General features: G+C 38.3%; 1 protein-coding gene across 2 annotated transcripts in view; it reads left to right on the top strand.

The window, feature by feature from the left end:
- Nucleotides 1–17,757, top strand: part of si:cabz01007802.1 — a 44,463-nt gene that overhangs the window by 12,038 nt on the left and 14,668 nt on the right. For both annotated transcript variants that reach the window (XM_048235954.1, XM_048235955.1), the window contains exons 11-18: nucleotides 1,829–1,876; nucleotides 2,068–2,127; nucleotides 2,230–2,295; nucleotides 2,498–2,557; nucleotides 2,748–2,828; nucleotides 3,380–3,439; nucleotides 3,622–3,675; nucleotides 3,876–3,926. In XM_048235954.1, the coding sequence (XP_048091911.1) occupies nucleotides 1,829–1,876; nucleotides 2,068–2,127; nucleotides 2,230–2,295; nucleotides 2,498–2,557; nucleotides 2,748–2,828; nucleotides 3,380–3,439; nucleotides 3,622–3,675; nucleotides 3,876–3,926 (480 nt within the window). The remainder of the gene's footprint in view (nucleotides 1–1,828; nucleotides 1,877–2,067; nucleotides 2,128–2,229; nucleotides 2,296–2,497; nucleotides 2,558–2,747; nucleotides 2,829–3,379; nucleotides 3,440–3,621; nucleotides 3,676–3,875; nucleotides 3,927–17,757) is intronic.

Raw genomic sequence — 17,757 nt, forward strand, 5'->3', positions numbered from 1 at the left:
TTGATGTTGAACCCTATATTGACCCGCCTAAAGTTACTCAACTTGCACTGGATCATCTTCCTGAATCTCAATATTATCACAAGTGTGGGCAAATTTCTAAGTCAGCACCAGTCAGTTATGATGTCATCACATCACCAAAAGTATTGGTTTTACCAAAAATATTTTTCAATATTTTAAACTACAAAAATACATACCTATAAAGCATTTTGATACAAAATACGAAGCCGTTTTTTTCAACCCAGTCAAATACAAATTACGAATATACGATATATTTTGTATTTGAAATATGGAATACATGTAATAAATACTGCTCATCCCTGTAGGCATCACTTGTTCTGAGATACCATGTTTAGTTCAGGAGATATAATGAAGAATATAGGCGTAATTCAGTTATAGTGGAACATTTAATGGTTGCCACGGCGACCATTAGGGTTTTTTGATAATGGTTTTATATCTGAAAATGTTCAGGGCTCCAAACTGTACAAGTTCACGAAGTTTCATGCCTTTATGAAAGAATTTGACTTAATTTTCACATATCCCCTGTGCTATGAAAGTTCAATAAAACTGCCAAAGGTGCAGCTTTTCGCCATTGACCTATGCACAAATAATTCCAAATTTGACAATGTTCCACCACTTGGATTTTCATGGACTTTTGGTATGTGATATGGGAAGGTTTCATGAACTGAATACAACAAAAATCATTTCTGTTGCAATTAGTTTTGGGTTGGGTGATTTTTTTCTCACAGATTGCCTGGACTATACGGTGAGTTACGTCAAAGGGCAAAAAGTCACGTGACTTCTAGTTGTAGTCTGTTTATGAAATGAAAGGAGCAATTTCGTTTTTTTAAAAAAGGCAAAATAGTGTGATATTTTCACAGTTAGTAGGCTAGATTATTACTTTACACACAATAAAAAAATATTGAGGCAAATTGTAGACCCTTCCATATACAACTACACAGATGTTGAAGGTCTTGCTTAAGTGGATTTTTAAAAATAATTTTTCTATGTAATTTGCACTTTCAGAAATAAGAGATGCTGTAGGCCTATTTTCAGTTTTATAGCTGATTGTCTTATTTTGTTTACAAGTTACAGATGGAGTCTGGGTACTTATTGTACTGTTTAGCCTACATCTTACACACTTCAGGCTGTTGCATATAGCTCAGGGAAGAGACTGTATGACACTAGGTGGTACAGCCTGAGACATGTACAAAAAAAAATGCTTTCTGCATTTTTGTTTTGCTTTTCCCTCCATTGTACCGAACTCGTACCGAACCGTGATGTCCGAACCGAGGTATTAACTGAGACTTCTGTGTACCGTTCCACCCCTAGTTAAAATCATTAGCCGCATTTACATGGACGTTTTTATTTCAATTTGATTGAAAATAATCTGATTGAAGATTTCAAGCGAACTGTTTACATGAACGCTAAATAATCTGATTGGCGTTTAGTCTGTGTTTACATGGAACAAGCATTTAATCATTTAGAAGCTCCTAGTTGTATTGCTGCCATGGAAACTCAATGTTTAGATAAATTGGCCGAGGTAATAATGGAGGAATGAATGGAGGTCTACCTCAAAATCCACTTTTCTTGGGATATAATTTTTTGTCTAGAAATGTGAATGTTACATTTGAAAGGGGGGCACACTGCTGAGCATTCTGTCTGACACGGAATGACCAGGTTCTCTAAATTGACCCCAAACGGAGAAGGCTGTGGTGTGCGAACTGAACTCAAGGAATCTGTTTGGGTGTTCTATGTGAAGATTATGATGTTAATAATATGTTCCTTAACATTATGTTAATAACTTGTCCTTCATTGTCCTTAAACACAGAGGTTCCCTTCCACAGAGGAGATGAGAGATGACAGAGATAGCAAACAGGTGTTGATCAATATTTCATCCTTTGACAAACAGAAATCCTCACGCACACTCACACCCACAATCACAATGGCACAAGCCACATACACTATAAAGACTGAATTACTTTATTCCTAGCTTCTTAAAGTCTACTATCATAACTGCAGTCAATAAATGTTCTTTTATGGCTGGTACGGCGGCCTCTGTTTATTTAGGCTCCTGGAATGTTCATGGGTGTGATGCAAAAAGTGAATCCCTTTAAGTCATCACAGCAGGTAATGTTCTTGTCACTAAAAATCGTAGCTCTCTTCACAATGTGGAATATTGTGTGTGTGGGTGTTTTTTTGTGCTGATATTAAGTGTGTGTTTACTTGCAGGGTAAACAAGATGAGCAGTTGGTTGATCCTGCTGAACCAGATGAGCGGAAAGTAGAGGAGAAACAGGTGTGTTTGTGCGTGCGTGTGTGCGTGCGTGGTGTGTGTGTGTGTTTCTGTGTGTGTTTGTACATGTGTGTGTGTGTGTGTGCCATGTTCAGCCTTTGCTATACCACCAGGTCTTTCAAGTTCATCTGGGCATGCAAACCCTCTACAGTATGAGTCCCTCACATAACCTCACCGCATAGCAACACACTTTATTTTTTCCCAGAACCCAGGGATGTTCAGGGGTGTCATGCAAAAAGTCAATCCATTCAAATCCACCACCCAGGTACTTAAGCATGCATGCACTCATACCATGCTACCACCACCAATTATTAGATATCATATTAATCATAATCATAATAAGCCAACAGTAGAATTCTGTTGATTGATGCTTTATCACATCATTATCATTATCACCATCATCATAAGTGATGACAAGTAACAACTCCTATCATCTCTGTCCATCTGTTAATCAGGACAGCCAGTCATTGAAGAGTGACTCGTCCATTAGCTCTGATAGTTTGGCGGAAAATAACAACACTGCGACCAAGCAGCAGGTAAGCAGCGGGAGGGAAAGATGTGCTGTCAATGCTGTTGTTTTTAACCCTTAAAGGTGTAACTGTCACACCGGTGTGATGGGAATGTTGGAAAATGAACGTTCTAAAGAATATCTGGGTTCATTGAATTCAACATAGAATTTTAGGACCTTGAACTGTTGCGGAACGGAATCTTATGTTAGAATGTTCAAAAACCCACACCTTTAGGCGGGGATCACATCAGCCAGCAGCAAGCGGCAGCTGCAAACGTAACGCAACGCTCAGACCATAATAAGTTTTATCTCGTTCCTAAGCAACACAAACGGTTTGTCAATTGAATACGCTCGCGTTGCGCTTTGAAATTTGAACCAAGTTCAGTGGTCAGCTTGCTCAACGCTAGCGCTACGCCAGTGTTGCCACCGTTCCGCTACTGAACCATAGAGAACAATAGGAAACCTGCTGCTTACTGCTGGCTAATGTGATCCCCACCTTAAGGGTTGAATTGCTTAACAATGGATGTCACCCACACAGTTGACATTTTCGGATGATCTTTCAACATTCTCTGCCTTCAGACAGTTAAGGGCTTGACTGATGGAGAACTGCAGCCAACTGAGAGGAATAGGAAAAAAAAAGTAGGGTTTGGTCTCCATTTATTCTCTGTGCACAGTGGTGTATAATGTTGTTTGACATGTGGTCCCGTGTACAACATATGCATTTGGTGAATGAAATAAATGTTTTGTAATGCTTTGTTTTATAATGACATCATAAGTATTTTCTTCTATATTGTGTGTGTGTGTCTTTCTTTCTCTCACAGACTTTCATAATCCGAAGGATTCTCCCTGGTGCTTTGTTTGGTTCTGCCTCAAAGGTGACCTTTTTGTCTCTTGGTGCATCACCGTGCTTTGCATCGATTTTGGTTTTACTCTGATTGGATTTGCTTGGCAAATCGGTGCCCTTCCACAGTACATATTGAAATCACACAGAGCAATGTTTTTATTATTTTTTTATTTGATACTGGAGGCTTGTTAATGTTGTTTGTGGTTGATGACATTTTTAAATGATTTTTAGGAGTATGAGCACCAGCCATCTGAACCTGGAGAAGAGCAACCTGATGCACAGGTGTGTGTGTGTGTGTGATAGAGAGATGTGTGTGTGTGTGTGTGTGGTGGGGCAGCTTTAGTCATATCATCACGTCAGAAACAGCTTATCTACTATGGCGTAAAGGAATGAAGTTGTTTGTGTGAATTCCTCCATGAAAGATTGGCACAGAAACTAAATTAGCAGGTTTGTGTGTCTGTGAAACCGTTGCCTACACCAAGGCATACTGTAATTACACCGTACCTGCATATGGTAGGAAAACTATTTGGGTCGTAAAATCTGAAAAGCAGTTAGGGCATTCTACACATCTGATTACTTATAGTTGAGACTGATGGATTATGATAGATAGATTATGTCTTAAATTATCGATTTTGTTTTGAAATTCTAGGGTTAAGGTTGTGTGTGTGTGTGTGTTTTCTGTATGGTACTGCAGCTGTCACTAATATGTGTGTGGGCAGGTAGCTGTGTCTGCTTGTCCTCCTATCAAGTGTCCTCAGGTTGATCAAGCTTATGTAATTACTTTAGAATTTCCATACAGCATAGTCCTTAAGTTACCCACCCTAAACGTCATCCTGGTTGCACTTGTCCAGATATACTGTATATCAACGTGTTTGTATGTGAGGGGATGTCTTACAAATGAGAATTATTAGAAGATTAACTGAAATTTCAAAGGTAATCTAGTGTTTTTTGAAGATAAATTCCAAATTGAGGCATTCGATCTGATTTTACATGACAAAGATGAGTGAGGGTTTGATTAAGTTATGGGTGGGTTTCAGAGGCCAAGCCCAGCCAAGGTCAGCTTTGTCAGATTTCCTACTGTAACAAGTTGTCCTCAGATGCGCCCCGCCATCCTGAAATGCCATCGTGTCCTAATTTCACATCATTTCACATTATCCCTACCCTAACCTGCATTATCCTTTAGCCTAACTTGCATTATTCTAAGACAAACTTGCATTATTCAAAGCCTAATTTTTAGTATTGTGCTTTTTCCCAACTCTTACATCTGAAGCAGAGCACAGCAGAGATTGTCACTAATTATGACATCTGAAGTCAGTCAGATTTTTTTTTTTTCACAGCCCAAATTTCAATCCAATGATTCGGGACACTCACCTTTAAATTTGGACATGTGGATAGCATGGAACCATCGTTTTCGTTTTGATCTGTAGCCCCTCAGCTGGGTGGACCCCGGAAGGAGGAAGGGCAGACACAGTTTTCTGTGAATATCTCAAAACAAGTAGGGTTTAGGAGGACCTTTTTTTTTTTGTATGTTGATCTCAAGGGGCCATGTGCCCATTCCATAACCACTCATTTCATTCCCAGTTAAACAAAAAAAGTAAAAATGAGTGGTGTAATTGAAGGTATCTGTGACCTAACATAGTCAAATCTGGCTGACAAGGTCAAAACTGCACGAAATTAAAGTAGGATCATTATGACACCCTCTGAATGCATGCATCAAGTTTTGTGTACTTTCGTTTTCATGGGGGGCCTTACAATAAAATAATTTATGTGTACATTTAGTGATTACACCAACAAGGATTCCGGGACACTGAAAGACCGGGTACACAAACTTGGTGAGCATGTACCCCACATGGATAGCATGGAACCGTCATTTTTCGTTTTTCATCTGCAGCCCCAAGCTGGACTGGACCCCGAAAGGAGGGTGGGGCAGACACAGTTCTCTGTGAATCTTTTATGGTATGTTGGTCTCAAGGGCCCACATCAACCTGGCTCATAATCACTCATTTGTAATTTGCCCCGGTAAAATATGAAAATCGGTAGGATTAAAAAAAGCCAAAATAAATATTCATCATCATCATCATCATGGCTGCATTTTCAGTATTGGTAGTGAAATAGTCGTTTGTCACTAGATGGCGCATCGTTGCAGTAAAGAGAGACGTAATTTTGTTGAAGTTAAAGTGGGTTGGAAAACAATGGGGCTTCATACAGGACTGAATTTTACATGGCGAACATCTAATAAGGATAGGGCGATGTTCACATGAAGTGTAATTCCCATTTCTTCTTGAAGCGAAATAAATCTAAGGATGTTTTTTTCTCGGACATGCTTGCAGTTTTACTGCAGGAATGCGTTAATCTTGTAATATCAATAAGGACCTCCAGGTAATGTTACCGTTAAGCGTTGGTTGAGTGATGAGGCATTGCAAGAAAACTATAAACTACCCAAACAAATTGATAAACAAATCTTCATTTGTCAACAGCTACAAAATCATTCTGTGCAATGGAAGATTTACCAACACGTTACACAATTTTGCCTATACATGCGTGAGACTGAGCCTGTTTATTTTGTTTTAAAAGTCGTGCAGGGTGTGAGAATGTCGATGTGCTTTGATTACAGCTTGGTAGTTTATGTCTGTGAAATTAAAAAAGCAAGGATCAAACAATGACACCTTCATTTCATTATGGCTGCTTTAGCAAAACACCTAAACTACTGTGTAGTTCTTTCCTTGACTTTACGATATGACAGTTTAAGTCAGCTCCGCTTGATACTAAAGGCGTAAACATTGGTTTCCAAGGATATTTATTTTGTGTGTCGCCAGCATAGCCTATTGACAATTTATGTTGTCAATAGGCCCTATAATCCTAATCCTGTAGCAGGAAGCTAACAACTTTCTATTAGGATCTAGTTTGTTAGTTACCGTTTTTGTCATAACTCCTGATGCATTTTGCATTTAGAATAGCCAGAGCGCGTGTATATCTCAATGGGAAAATTAAACAATATCGGTTTGCCTATGGACTAGGCTGGGTGAACCCAGCCTACAATCTCTCCCGTATTTATTTTTTGATTTCTTAAAAGATTGAGCTTGGTCTGATGAAAGCCAGACTAGCCATGGACCCTCAGTTAAACAATGCAAGGGGGAACATGAATCAGCCTATATTTGCACTAACAATATGAGGACAAAAGCTTTTCAACTTTGGCCCGTTAAAATGTGTATATGAACAGTCTAGCGGCGCATTTTCATCAGGCCCATTTGGACATGTCAGTTATTTGCACCACTGGTTAGATGTAAAACAGCATTTTGTTTCAGACTAGGCTACTGTTACTTAATTTGTTGCATTAACAATAACGTTTCAGACTACTGTTACTTAATTTGTGCATTGACAATAAAGTATTACATGAACTAAAGATGACTAAAATCTGTAGAAGAAGAAAACATTCACAAAAAAATCCATCCATCCAAAATGACCTTTGTTTTTTGATAGTCCACATGGGCCAATCAAACAATAATACAATTTTTAAAACAAGTTTTATATTGGATATTTTGTTTAGTGATATCTAATTATAAAGCATAGAAATGTGCACGGAACAAACAACAACAGAACTAAAAGTCCAATTCATTTTCATTTTCAAGTGTCTGCATTGGTTTCATTTCAACGTGAAACCCTCTAGGACCAGATTGAAAGGGTCTGTAGTTGAATTAAGAACAGTCAGATCAGAAATGGGTGTATTCCATGTAGGTGTTTTAGTGGCAGGAAGTGGTAAACCTCCTAATAGGCTCCTTTAGCTTTGAAGAGCTAGAAATATTGAAACCCCTTCAGGCTGTTCTGTTATCAGGTTTACAACAAGGCCGTGACTGACTACCCTCTTGTGAGAGCACAATTTGAATTTGCTCAGCGAGTCACTCTGGCAATCAGTAATGATGCTCAGTACCCATGCCCTTGGAGCCGAGCTGCACCAATCACATCTGTGTATCTGATATATGTGGACCAGAGGAGAGTTAAACATGACGACAGCGCTGCGACGTCGAAGTCCAGAATCAGTCAGTAAACATTGGTCGTAGTGTTATCCAATGCATCGAAGTCCGGAATCAGTCAGTAAACATTGGTCGTAGTGTTATCCAATTGCATGCAGTGATATTTTCAAATGCATGCTTGGTGCTGCCCCTCGAGTTGGGCCATTTTCATTACTCATAGTCAGACCCTAAATCTTTCTAGATGTGGATCTGGATTTCCATGCTCGTGACTGACATCCCACAGGTTGTGTTCTGAATTGCAAGGTTCAGAGTCACGTCTGGTCATGCTTCCCCAGGAACTAATTCCACTTAGGCCTAGTCCACACGTACCAAACCGATCTTTTTTTCCTCCGTCTTCCCTGGAACCGTATCAAGAATATTTGCGTCCAAATAGATCCATCTCAACACGACTCAACACGTTACTTCATACCCCAGGCCTATAGGTGGCACTGTTTGTTTACAGAAATTGACCAAAACTTGCAAAACCTGCGCTTTAAAAACAGACAGAATAGGCTACAACGAAATGGCTAGTGCAAGGAAACCAGAATTGTTTGTGTGGACTGATGGTGAACTGTCAACTGTAGTCAACTGTAAAACTAATAAACTTTATTTTACGGTTTATGAAGGGTGCAGTCCCATCCTTTATTTGGCTAACGCAGGTAGGCCTACTAATCACCTTTACTTTCTTTGGTTGTAGGATAGTCTGTGATTCACATTAGTTTTGGCCATCACCGCAATTAGGCTACTAAACGCAAGGCTTACCTAAGTTCTAGGCTATTCTGTCGCCACATTTATAATATTGCTATAAAACCTTCGTTAGTAACAGTCAATACTTTTGCCTGCATCAAATCGTGCATTCACATTCAGTGTGCTACCATCGGCTTAACGTGAGTTCTAAGCGTCTTTGTATGCTTATATCTGATTTCACTTGACTGTGAATGCATGTATATATGTTGTAAGACATGTAAAATAAATGAATGACACTGGCACTACACACAAATTAATGTAGCCTAAACTTACATCGCACTTTCCTAATAACTTAAGTTCTCTCGCGTCACTGACAGTAGCTAGAATGCATAAAAAAACACCGGGAAAAACAGTGTTCAGTCCACCAAGTCATAATATGTGATATTTATCTTACGGAGTGTAATCGTGGGTAATGTCATGTATGAAAACTAGTATTGTTAGGCAATACAAGTCCAGGGCAGCTGAGGTGTGGCGATGACATCATCGATCACATAAGCAGGATGTGCTTGGTTTCGCTGTCTAAACGAACTCAAACGGGCTACGGTTTCAGATTTCTCCACTCTGGGACCAGGTTTCAGAAAAGTGCGGTTTCGGGCAGTGCGTTTACAAGATTCGTTTGGACGCTCGGCCAAGACGAAGCAAAACCTCTGCGTTTAACCTAAAAAGCGTCTCCGTGTGGACAGGCCCTTACTTTCAACACCTTTGCCTTAATCACCTTTAGCACCTCATGGAAAAGGAGAATGTGTTACACATGTGACATTTCTAGTATAACAAGTGTTGGATTCGCATGAGAATGCCCAGACCACATAGCAAACATTGATTGTGGGTATGTGGGTAAAATTTCCTGGTGCATAGTTTATGTGTATGGCAATGGCCCAAATGCCCTGAGTGATTTATTGTTAGACTGAAAATAGTCTCCCTGAAAGTTGTGCATGTAGCATGTGAGACTTTGTATGGAGTACAGACACTAGCCTAATCCACACTTCACCTAAAAGTGGTTGGTTGTTCAGATTTCACTGTAAAATCCTGGAGTGTAAAATCCTGGAGAAATCAAGGCATTTAGTAAATTCATTGAAAGTTTTGGAAAGGTCATGGAATTGAATTTTGTCATACCAGCGACAAAGGAGGTAGCATACATAATGTAACAGAATTTGATCGCTTCCGTCTTAGATATAAAATGGTGGGGACATGGGTGTTGCCTTCAGCCCCAAATGTGTTATGTGTATTACATGTTTAAGTTTAACTATTAGTCCGGCAGTCAAAGGCCGAATCTTGGTGAACCTGGTTTTGTCGGTAAAAGTTGTTTTCTTTGTTGTTTTTTGCTGCTTGTGATGGTTTTGAGAGTGCTCCACATTCAAAAATATACATTTTCCAGTTGCTGTAAAAAAATGATCTGGGGTTGTTTCATCAGTAGGAAATAATTGGTGAAAAATCTACAAGTTACTACTCTAGAGTGTAATTTTTTTTGTCAAAAATCAGTTTAGAGGAATATTTTTTTAAAAAAAGTGGTACACATAAAATACTGGCATTTGGTGCAGTTTTATATGTCATGTCAATCCATAGTTGAAAAGGCATAACGTTTTCTCGGTAACAAAATAAGATTCAGAGTTCAGGCTAAGACTCTCATTTTATTAGCCTGGGTGCCAGCTGAATTTAGTCCCGCCCACAACATTTGAGGTCTGGAACGTCAGGCTATGCTTTTATAGTCATAAGATATGGGGATGCTGTTTTAGACTGGGGTGTCAAATCCAATATTTATATGTGGGTGGTTGACGTTTTAGGCCGAAAAAAAGTTTTTGAAAAAAAAAATTCAGATATTAGGCATGGTAATCACTTAGTCCTGTTGTACTGACCCTTCCATTCCCAAAAATATGTATGTTTTTTTAGATTTTGTGTTGAAATTCATATTTATTCACTAATTAGTTGTGGTATCTGTTAATACAAAAATGTGTATTATATGTATTTCACAAGCAACAAAAGACAGTTTAAGACAGGTATATCATATAAAGGTTCACTTTCAGAAATCACAACTATGCAAAAAAATATATTTATTCACTAATTAGTTGTGGTAGTGACTAAAATTGTCATATGGTGTGACATGAAAGTTATTGTTTGTAAAATTATAATGGGGTATTTTGTTTTTAATGTGAGCAATGTATTCTAATCTTCTATCATTACTTCATCAAGATCTAGCATTTCCTTGTGCAAATTTATTACATTTTACAGTATATTTCTTCATCAATACGCAGAGTAAGGCATATGTCCTCAATCTTTCAATAAACGTCATATTCATTTTGACATACCTTGATATAAAAGAAAGAAAATGCTTTTTGACTTTTGCTGACCCTTTTTTCTATCTGTTCCATTGACATTTGTATGATTTAGACCCCAAAAGCCTTTTTATTTTCATAATTTCTTGATGTCACACCAAATGATATGGTGTCACGCCATATGATAAATAACACCACAAAACAATCTGTTAATACAAAAATGTGTATTATATGTATTTCACAAGCAACAAAAGACAGTTTAAGACGGGTATATCATGTAAAAGTTCACTTTCAGAAATCACAACTATGCAAAACAGAATGCCACCAAATATTGTATAGCTCTTGGGTTCCCTGAGTTTTTCTCTTTTTCTCTTTATATCTGTTAAAAGACAAATTCAACAATTTATTCAGATAATTTAAAAAGTGTTCCTGCATTATAATCAGATTAAATTGTTGCAATTACTTATAGTGCTAAAGACAACATTAACATTACTGTTTTCTTTAACACCAGAATTTATTTTCTCAGACTACTATTGATATTTAGAATGTCAAATATGTATATTTTGTATCCAAGGCTGTAGAGTGAGTGAGTGAGTGTGTGTGGGGGTGATTTCTGTGTTTTATGTGTGTGTGATTCACAATACATGCAATAGTTGCACATCTTAAATAATAAATGTTAAATCATGTTAAATATGTCAAAATATATATTACACTTAATTATGAGTTAAACATATGTATGAAAAAACATTATTTATGCAGGAAAATGCAGTTTCTATCATACAGTGTGACAAATAAATCATATTGTGTGACGAGAAACCCCGGTCACACTATGATATGGGGTCACACCATATGAGGTTTCATGTACTTAGCATGACATTAAGCAATGTGCTTTTATGCTAATATCCTAAAAACATGCTAACTGCAATATGACAATATAGTTTTAAAGGTAATATTGACTGAAAAGTAATTTTATTTGGGTAAAATGCGTCACACCAAAAGACAATGCAAAAGGGAACTGAAGCAGGAGTGCCGGATATACTTGATTTTTTTGAAAACATGAAGAGCGAAAACTCACCTTGTAACTTTCAGTGTCCTTCTGAGGTGTTGTTCTTCCTCCTGAAAGAAGGAGGACCCCTACTCCCCAAAGGTCTCCAAACAATTGCCCGTTTAAAAAAAGTAATGTGGCGTCACACCATATGATATCCATTTCTGGGACAAAGTGTTTTAGTTAAGGGTGGCTTCACAATATTATGCCTGAACTTTTAGTCAAGCAGACTCACAAGTAGGCATCTGGATTATCAATTTATGATTGAATAAACAGAAAATGATAAACAGGAAATGAATATGAGCTTTTTCTGGTTTGGCTGAAAATTGTGAAAAAATGGAAGATTAATCCCATGAATGCTCTGTATGTTCATATAAAACAGCATAAAACAGGACCAAAAAAAGACCATGTCATGTCAACCACCTACGTACTAGTGCAGTTAAAAGTGCAGTATGAGCAGTAAGTGGCCATTAAAAGTGCAGTATGACCATGGTAGCCACCTAGCTATCTGAATGGAATAGGCTGCATTATGCTTAACAAACGCTAGTTAGTCTGTTACTGTAACATTCATATTTGCAAGCCTCCAAGCACAGACGTCATCACTTTAAATCCTACCTGTTGCCTTTCACCGTCCACTTATTTAACTGCTGTTGCATCCCTTGACATGCTATCTCCTTTTCTCTCTTTCTTTTTCTATTTTTAGCCGCCAACAGCTTTTTTTGCTGTATCCATCTTTTTCCATAGACGGCAACTCACTACTCGTAGGCCTACCTGCTCGCTCAGTGCTGACGGCGCCCCCCACTCCCTCTTCTATGTCAAAATTCTATGATGGAATCTTATGAGATAGGGCGCCTAGTCTAGCCTGTTAGTCCTCTAAAATGTTATTGAACATTGAGAAAATGTTGAAATGATTCAGAAACGGACAGCAGTAGCTACATATAGAAAATACCAAATATATTATTTATTTATTTTTACCATTGCTTTGGAGCCCCCATGGTGCTGCGCCCCTATGCGCCGCATATAGCGCATACCCACTTTTTGCGCCACTGGTGCCCGTTCAAACATGCCATTCCTGAAGAAAACCCATAGCCCAATTACATGCCCACAGGTATGCCTGCTTTAAAAATTGGATAATAGGGAAACATCATTCCAGCTAAGCATTCAATAATGAATACTGAATATATAATATATTAGCCTATAATTAGTGTGGCCTCTAACAAACGTGTAAATTTAGGCATGCTGCATGTGACATTTTAGATCAGAATGACATAAGCCTAACAATTGTTTTGAGTTAAGGCTAAATGTGTGTTAAGCTTGCTGAATAACTTCCTAATACTGAAGACAAACCATTTTGTGGAATGATGCATCATTGTTTGAAATTTGCAATGATGTGACTTTAGCATAAGTGATGTCGCTCAGTCTGCCACTAGGGAGGGAAAGTGAAAACCAGCGCCCCAAGTGGTTGCGTTCCTATCGAAGAGCAGCTCCAATGTTAAGTCCCATAGACCTATTTTAAAAAAAATATTGTGAAGCCAAATCAGCGATGTTATCCACCAAAAATATTTTTCAGTGTCTATACAGTAATAATATTCTAACTGTGAAAATGTCAGACCCTATTTTGCCTTATTTAAGAAAATCGAAATTGCTCCTATTTGTTACATAAACGAACTACAAAAGAAGTCACGTGATTTTACCCTTCAACATTACTCACGGTAGCATGGTTTGTTTATTAGCCTGGTTAGCATTGACACTTAACACTTACAGCTAGCTCTTCATGTGAGTAGAAGCACAACACCAGTTATCCTGACATAAAGGTTATCACCACGCGGTTTACATCACGTTCCGTTATTACAAAAATATGTTAAGCCAGTTAAGCAAATTGCGTATTGATCAGTTAAAGATTAAGCGCCAAAACATGTGACGTCACATGCAGCTGTAGTTCCTTATCACCGTGTTACGACAAAAACTCAAAACAATTCAACTGATACTAAAAATAAGGTATGACCACTTGAAGCAATAGAGGTGACCCCAGTGCCTAACACATGGAAGGCATTAAATTAAGATCCCAATGTGCACCGAGATATATTTTTTCTAAAAAAAAATCCCATCCACTCCGCTAAACTCTCGCAACCACTAGATGGCGATGAGATTACTTTCCCTCCCTCTTGTTGTCTATGTGTCATTAGCCTATCGCTCTTTTCAATTTGGGACCTTGCAGTCGGAATTTTAGTTTGTTTAGTCAAAGTCCAAAGTAGCCTGGGCTATTCGAAGCATCAGTTTATTGCATACTTTTATTTTGAGTGGTCACTACATAACCTACCCGTGTTTGTTGGCGTGTTGTTGCAAAATCCGCATAATCATTTTATGCACGTAAACTGCATACAGGGAGTCTTTATTGTTGAGGTCAGACATGAAAATCATCTTGCATCTTAACCCACAAGCGGTTCCTGAGTAATCCGTTTTTTAAATTGCAACTGACTATCATCAAAGTGAGACCTAGCTGTCAAGCCTGTGCTTTTAAAAAGAGATTCGGGGCTTGAGCCCCCGAAGCCACCCCCTCGCTCCGCTAATGCACCACCCAGCAGTAACTTCTGCATTCAGTGAGATTTGCACCGCCCTAATTTTATTTTTGACTCTTCCCGTCACCGTTGCAACCTCTGAGCGCTCATTCTCCAAGTTAAAGATCATTAAAAACCACTTGAGGAGCACAGTGGGACAGGAGCGACTGAGTGGCCATGTTGTCCATAGAGAATGAGAGAGCAAAGAAAATGGACATACACAGAGCATCGTGGACGAGTTAGGTGGGGCGCAAGGCTTCGTCATTATGCCCTTCAAATAGTGCTGCGTATTATTGTTGTTTTATTATTAGGGGTCATGTAGCCTAATGTTTTTGTTGTTGTTCTCTTGGTTACACTTCATGTACGTTCGATGGACTTCAAAATTACATAGTTGCTCTCCGTGCCGCTGACGCTTGTAGGCCTAAGACCCGCTGTTGCAGGCATGTGTAGCATATGTTGTAATATTATGTTATGATGAGTTTAATAAAGGGCCCGGTGATGTGCCCGGCCCCCGGCCTGGCTCTGACTTGTTCCGCCACTGGTGCCACAGACACACACACAGACGCTTCTTGCTATTCACCCCTTGCAGACACGTGACTTAAGTCACGTGACGGCTCCATGCTGGACGGCAAAAAGATGGGAGATGGACGGCAAATTACATTATGTCATAAAGATTATGATGAACTGAACACCATTACTATAACATCTTTGTAGTTCAATGTATTGCTGTTTGGGGTCTGATAGTCAAAGAAGATGCCAGTGGTCTTGTTAGATGAAATGGGTCATGATTGCAAATGTAAAGTTATTAAAACTGGTGGTAACAGCAAGGGGAGATAACGTTACGTTAGGCTACTGTAATTAACATTATGGTAAATGAACACCCATAAGTATTTCTGGACTAAAATATTGCAAAGCGATTTGGTTACTTTATTTGTCTTGCTTTTATCAGTTGTAACATAGTCAAAACGTTAAGAATGTCATATCAGAACATGAAATAATAACTAGCTGCCACACTTAGAAGCTAGCTTCTAGCTATTCTAGCTAACGTTTATCGTAGCTCATAGTGCTAGGGCTAATGTAACTCATCAGTTTGTACGTTGCCCAGCGAATAAACTTACTTCTTACATGTCTTAAGTTAAAGAATTGAAAGAAATAGGAAATTAAAAAAAAACTTGAACGGTATTATCTGTTTACATTCAGATCTTGCCAAAGACTTTGCCTAAGTGCTATCTGCCGTCCTGTTCAGAGTCTATGGTTGCTATAGCAACCGCTGCTGTGCTTCATACACTGGGGAGATAAGCATGCAATTGTGGTTGAAATACTCAAAAAACACAAAGAAAACAAACCAAAATATATCTATGCAAGAACATGGGATGTTGTTGTATTCCAAACAATAAGCCAACAGTCGTGGAAGGGCATTACTACGGTTAAATCTCACTATAATCTCCTAGCTGTGCGATATGTCTCATTACAACCCATTGATTTGATTTGTGTTCTTGCCATCCACTAGGCTATTTTGCTGTGGCGCGAACAAAACGTGACTTCACTTGCAAGGGGTGAATAGATGCCCGCCACTAGTGTACAGTGTTGGGAGTAACGAGTTACAAAAGTAATGTAATTACTGTAATATATTGCTTTTTGCTGTAACGCAGTAATGTACGGCATTACAAAAAACAATTGGGTAATATTACTCGGTACAAACTTCAGTAACGCGCATTACAATGCATTTTAACCTGAAATTAAGTGGTGTTATGTTTTGATACATATTCGCAAACAACTGTGCAAATAGCAGAACGTATCTCCTGTTACTGGTTGAAGAAGACAGTGGCTGGCTGCAACTGACTTGATGGACATAGGCTAAGCCTACGCTCATTATTTTCAATTTATCAGAGACAACGCTAATCTTTTGATTCTTGATAAAGCATAAATGCGCTTCATGTCAGCTTCATGCTGTGAACTTGAATGAAAGAGAATGAAGGGATAGAAATGTAAAAAAGAAAAAACAGTGACTTCAGACTTGACTTGTTACTCCACTCAAAAGACTAAAGACTTGACTTGGACTCGAGCTTCGAGACTCCTAAACAAGCTGTATTTCATGCAATTATTGCTTTTTTAATCTAAATGTATTCATGTATTTCTATTTTATTTTACTGCTACATATACTTTGTGAAACGTATAACGAGCGGCATGGCCCCTTTGCCATAATGTGCAATGTAACGCACGCGCGATGTGCTTACACTCACAGATATAAATGCATTGACCATGGCGACAAGAAGTCCTCACGGAGCCTTTTATCATTACTTTCGGTTACAAAAACTTCGTGCACAGAGGAAATAACCGAACAGCTACATGCAAGGTGTGTGGCACCAGGATAAATTATGCCTATTCAACAACGTCTGATTTCATCAGGCATCTCGAAACGCACCCAGATAGGTCAGTCACTTAGGCCTAGCAGCGTCACAGGTGACAAGCTAACCATCGCAAAGTGTTGTTCTGATGCTGGGAACAGGCAGGGATGGGCAAAAATACATCAGAATGTATTTCAAAATAAAATACCTAATACCCTCATTTTTAATGTATCAAAATAAACTACAAAATACAGTAACCATATTATGTATCAAAATAAAATACTGTATTTTTGTATTTAGAAAATACTCAAAATATTTTTTTCAAGGAAGTATGAAAGCACTGCAAAAAAAGCTTTTTAATATCCCAAACATTTAGCCTATTAAAACTATATAGTAAAAAATAATACAATTTCAATTACCAAATTACCAAATATTACCAAATAGTATACCGTATGCAAGTTCATGTAGTGTGATCAGAAGAATAATTCAAGAATTTACATTTAGTCATCTAGCTGATGCTTATCCAAAACGACTGACAGAGCTTTCAATTAACCACATTATAATCAATAGGCCAAAATCATAATTGTGTATCTGTGCCGAAATTCGTAATTCAAGTCCAGTGCAGAACTGAATAAGAAAATTTCCAACCTCAAGTATGCAGCTAATAAGGAAATATAATTGTTATTTAATTAAACAAGGTGAACTTCTCCCCTCTGTGGAATAGAGAAAAGGATGCTACAAGGAAGGGAATTCAAACACACTCAACACCTTACCATCTATTGATGTCATTGTGGTTAATTGAGATATCTGACATTTTTTCTGTTAAAGATTGGCATGGAGACAATAGGACATGGTTGCCTTTGTCGGTGTCCTTATGTGAACTTGCACAGGTAAACTTGCTCATCTTTACTTGCGTACGACTTCACACCAGTGCTTCAGACCAGAGCTGATGCTTCAACAATAGCCGTCACTGAAAAACTGTAAGTGTCTTTGAACACAGCTGTTCTCACATTAGCTGATTGCGATAAAAAAAAAAACTATTGTTGCCTAATTACCAATTATTCATTACACCTGTGTGTAGTATCAACTTTTTTTAGTGTTTTTATTCACATATAGTATTTTGCAGTATTTCTAA

This window comes from Alosa alosa, chromosome 24 (genome assembly GCF_017589495.1).
Source record: "Alosa alosa isolate M-15738 ecotype Scorff River chromosome 24, AALO_Geno_1.1, whole genome shotgun sequence".
Classification (NCBI taxonomy): domain Eukaryota; kingdom Metazoa; phylum Chordata; class Actinopteri; order Clupeiformes; family Clupeidae; genus Alosa; species Alosa alosa.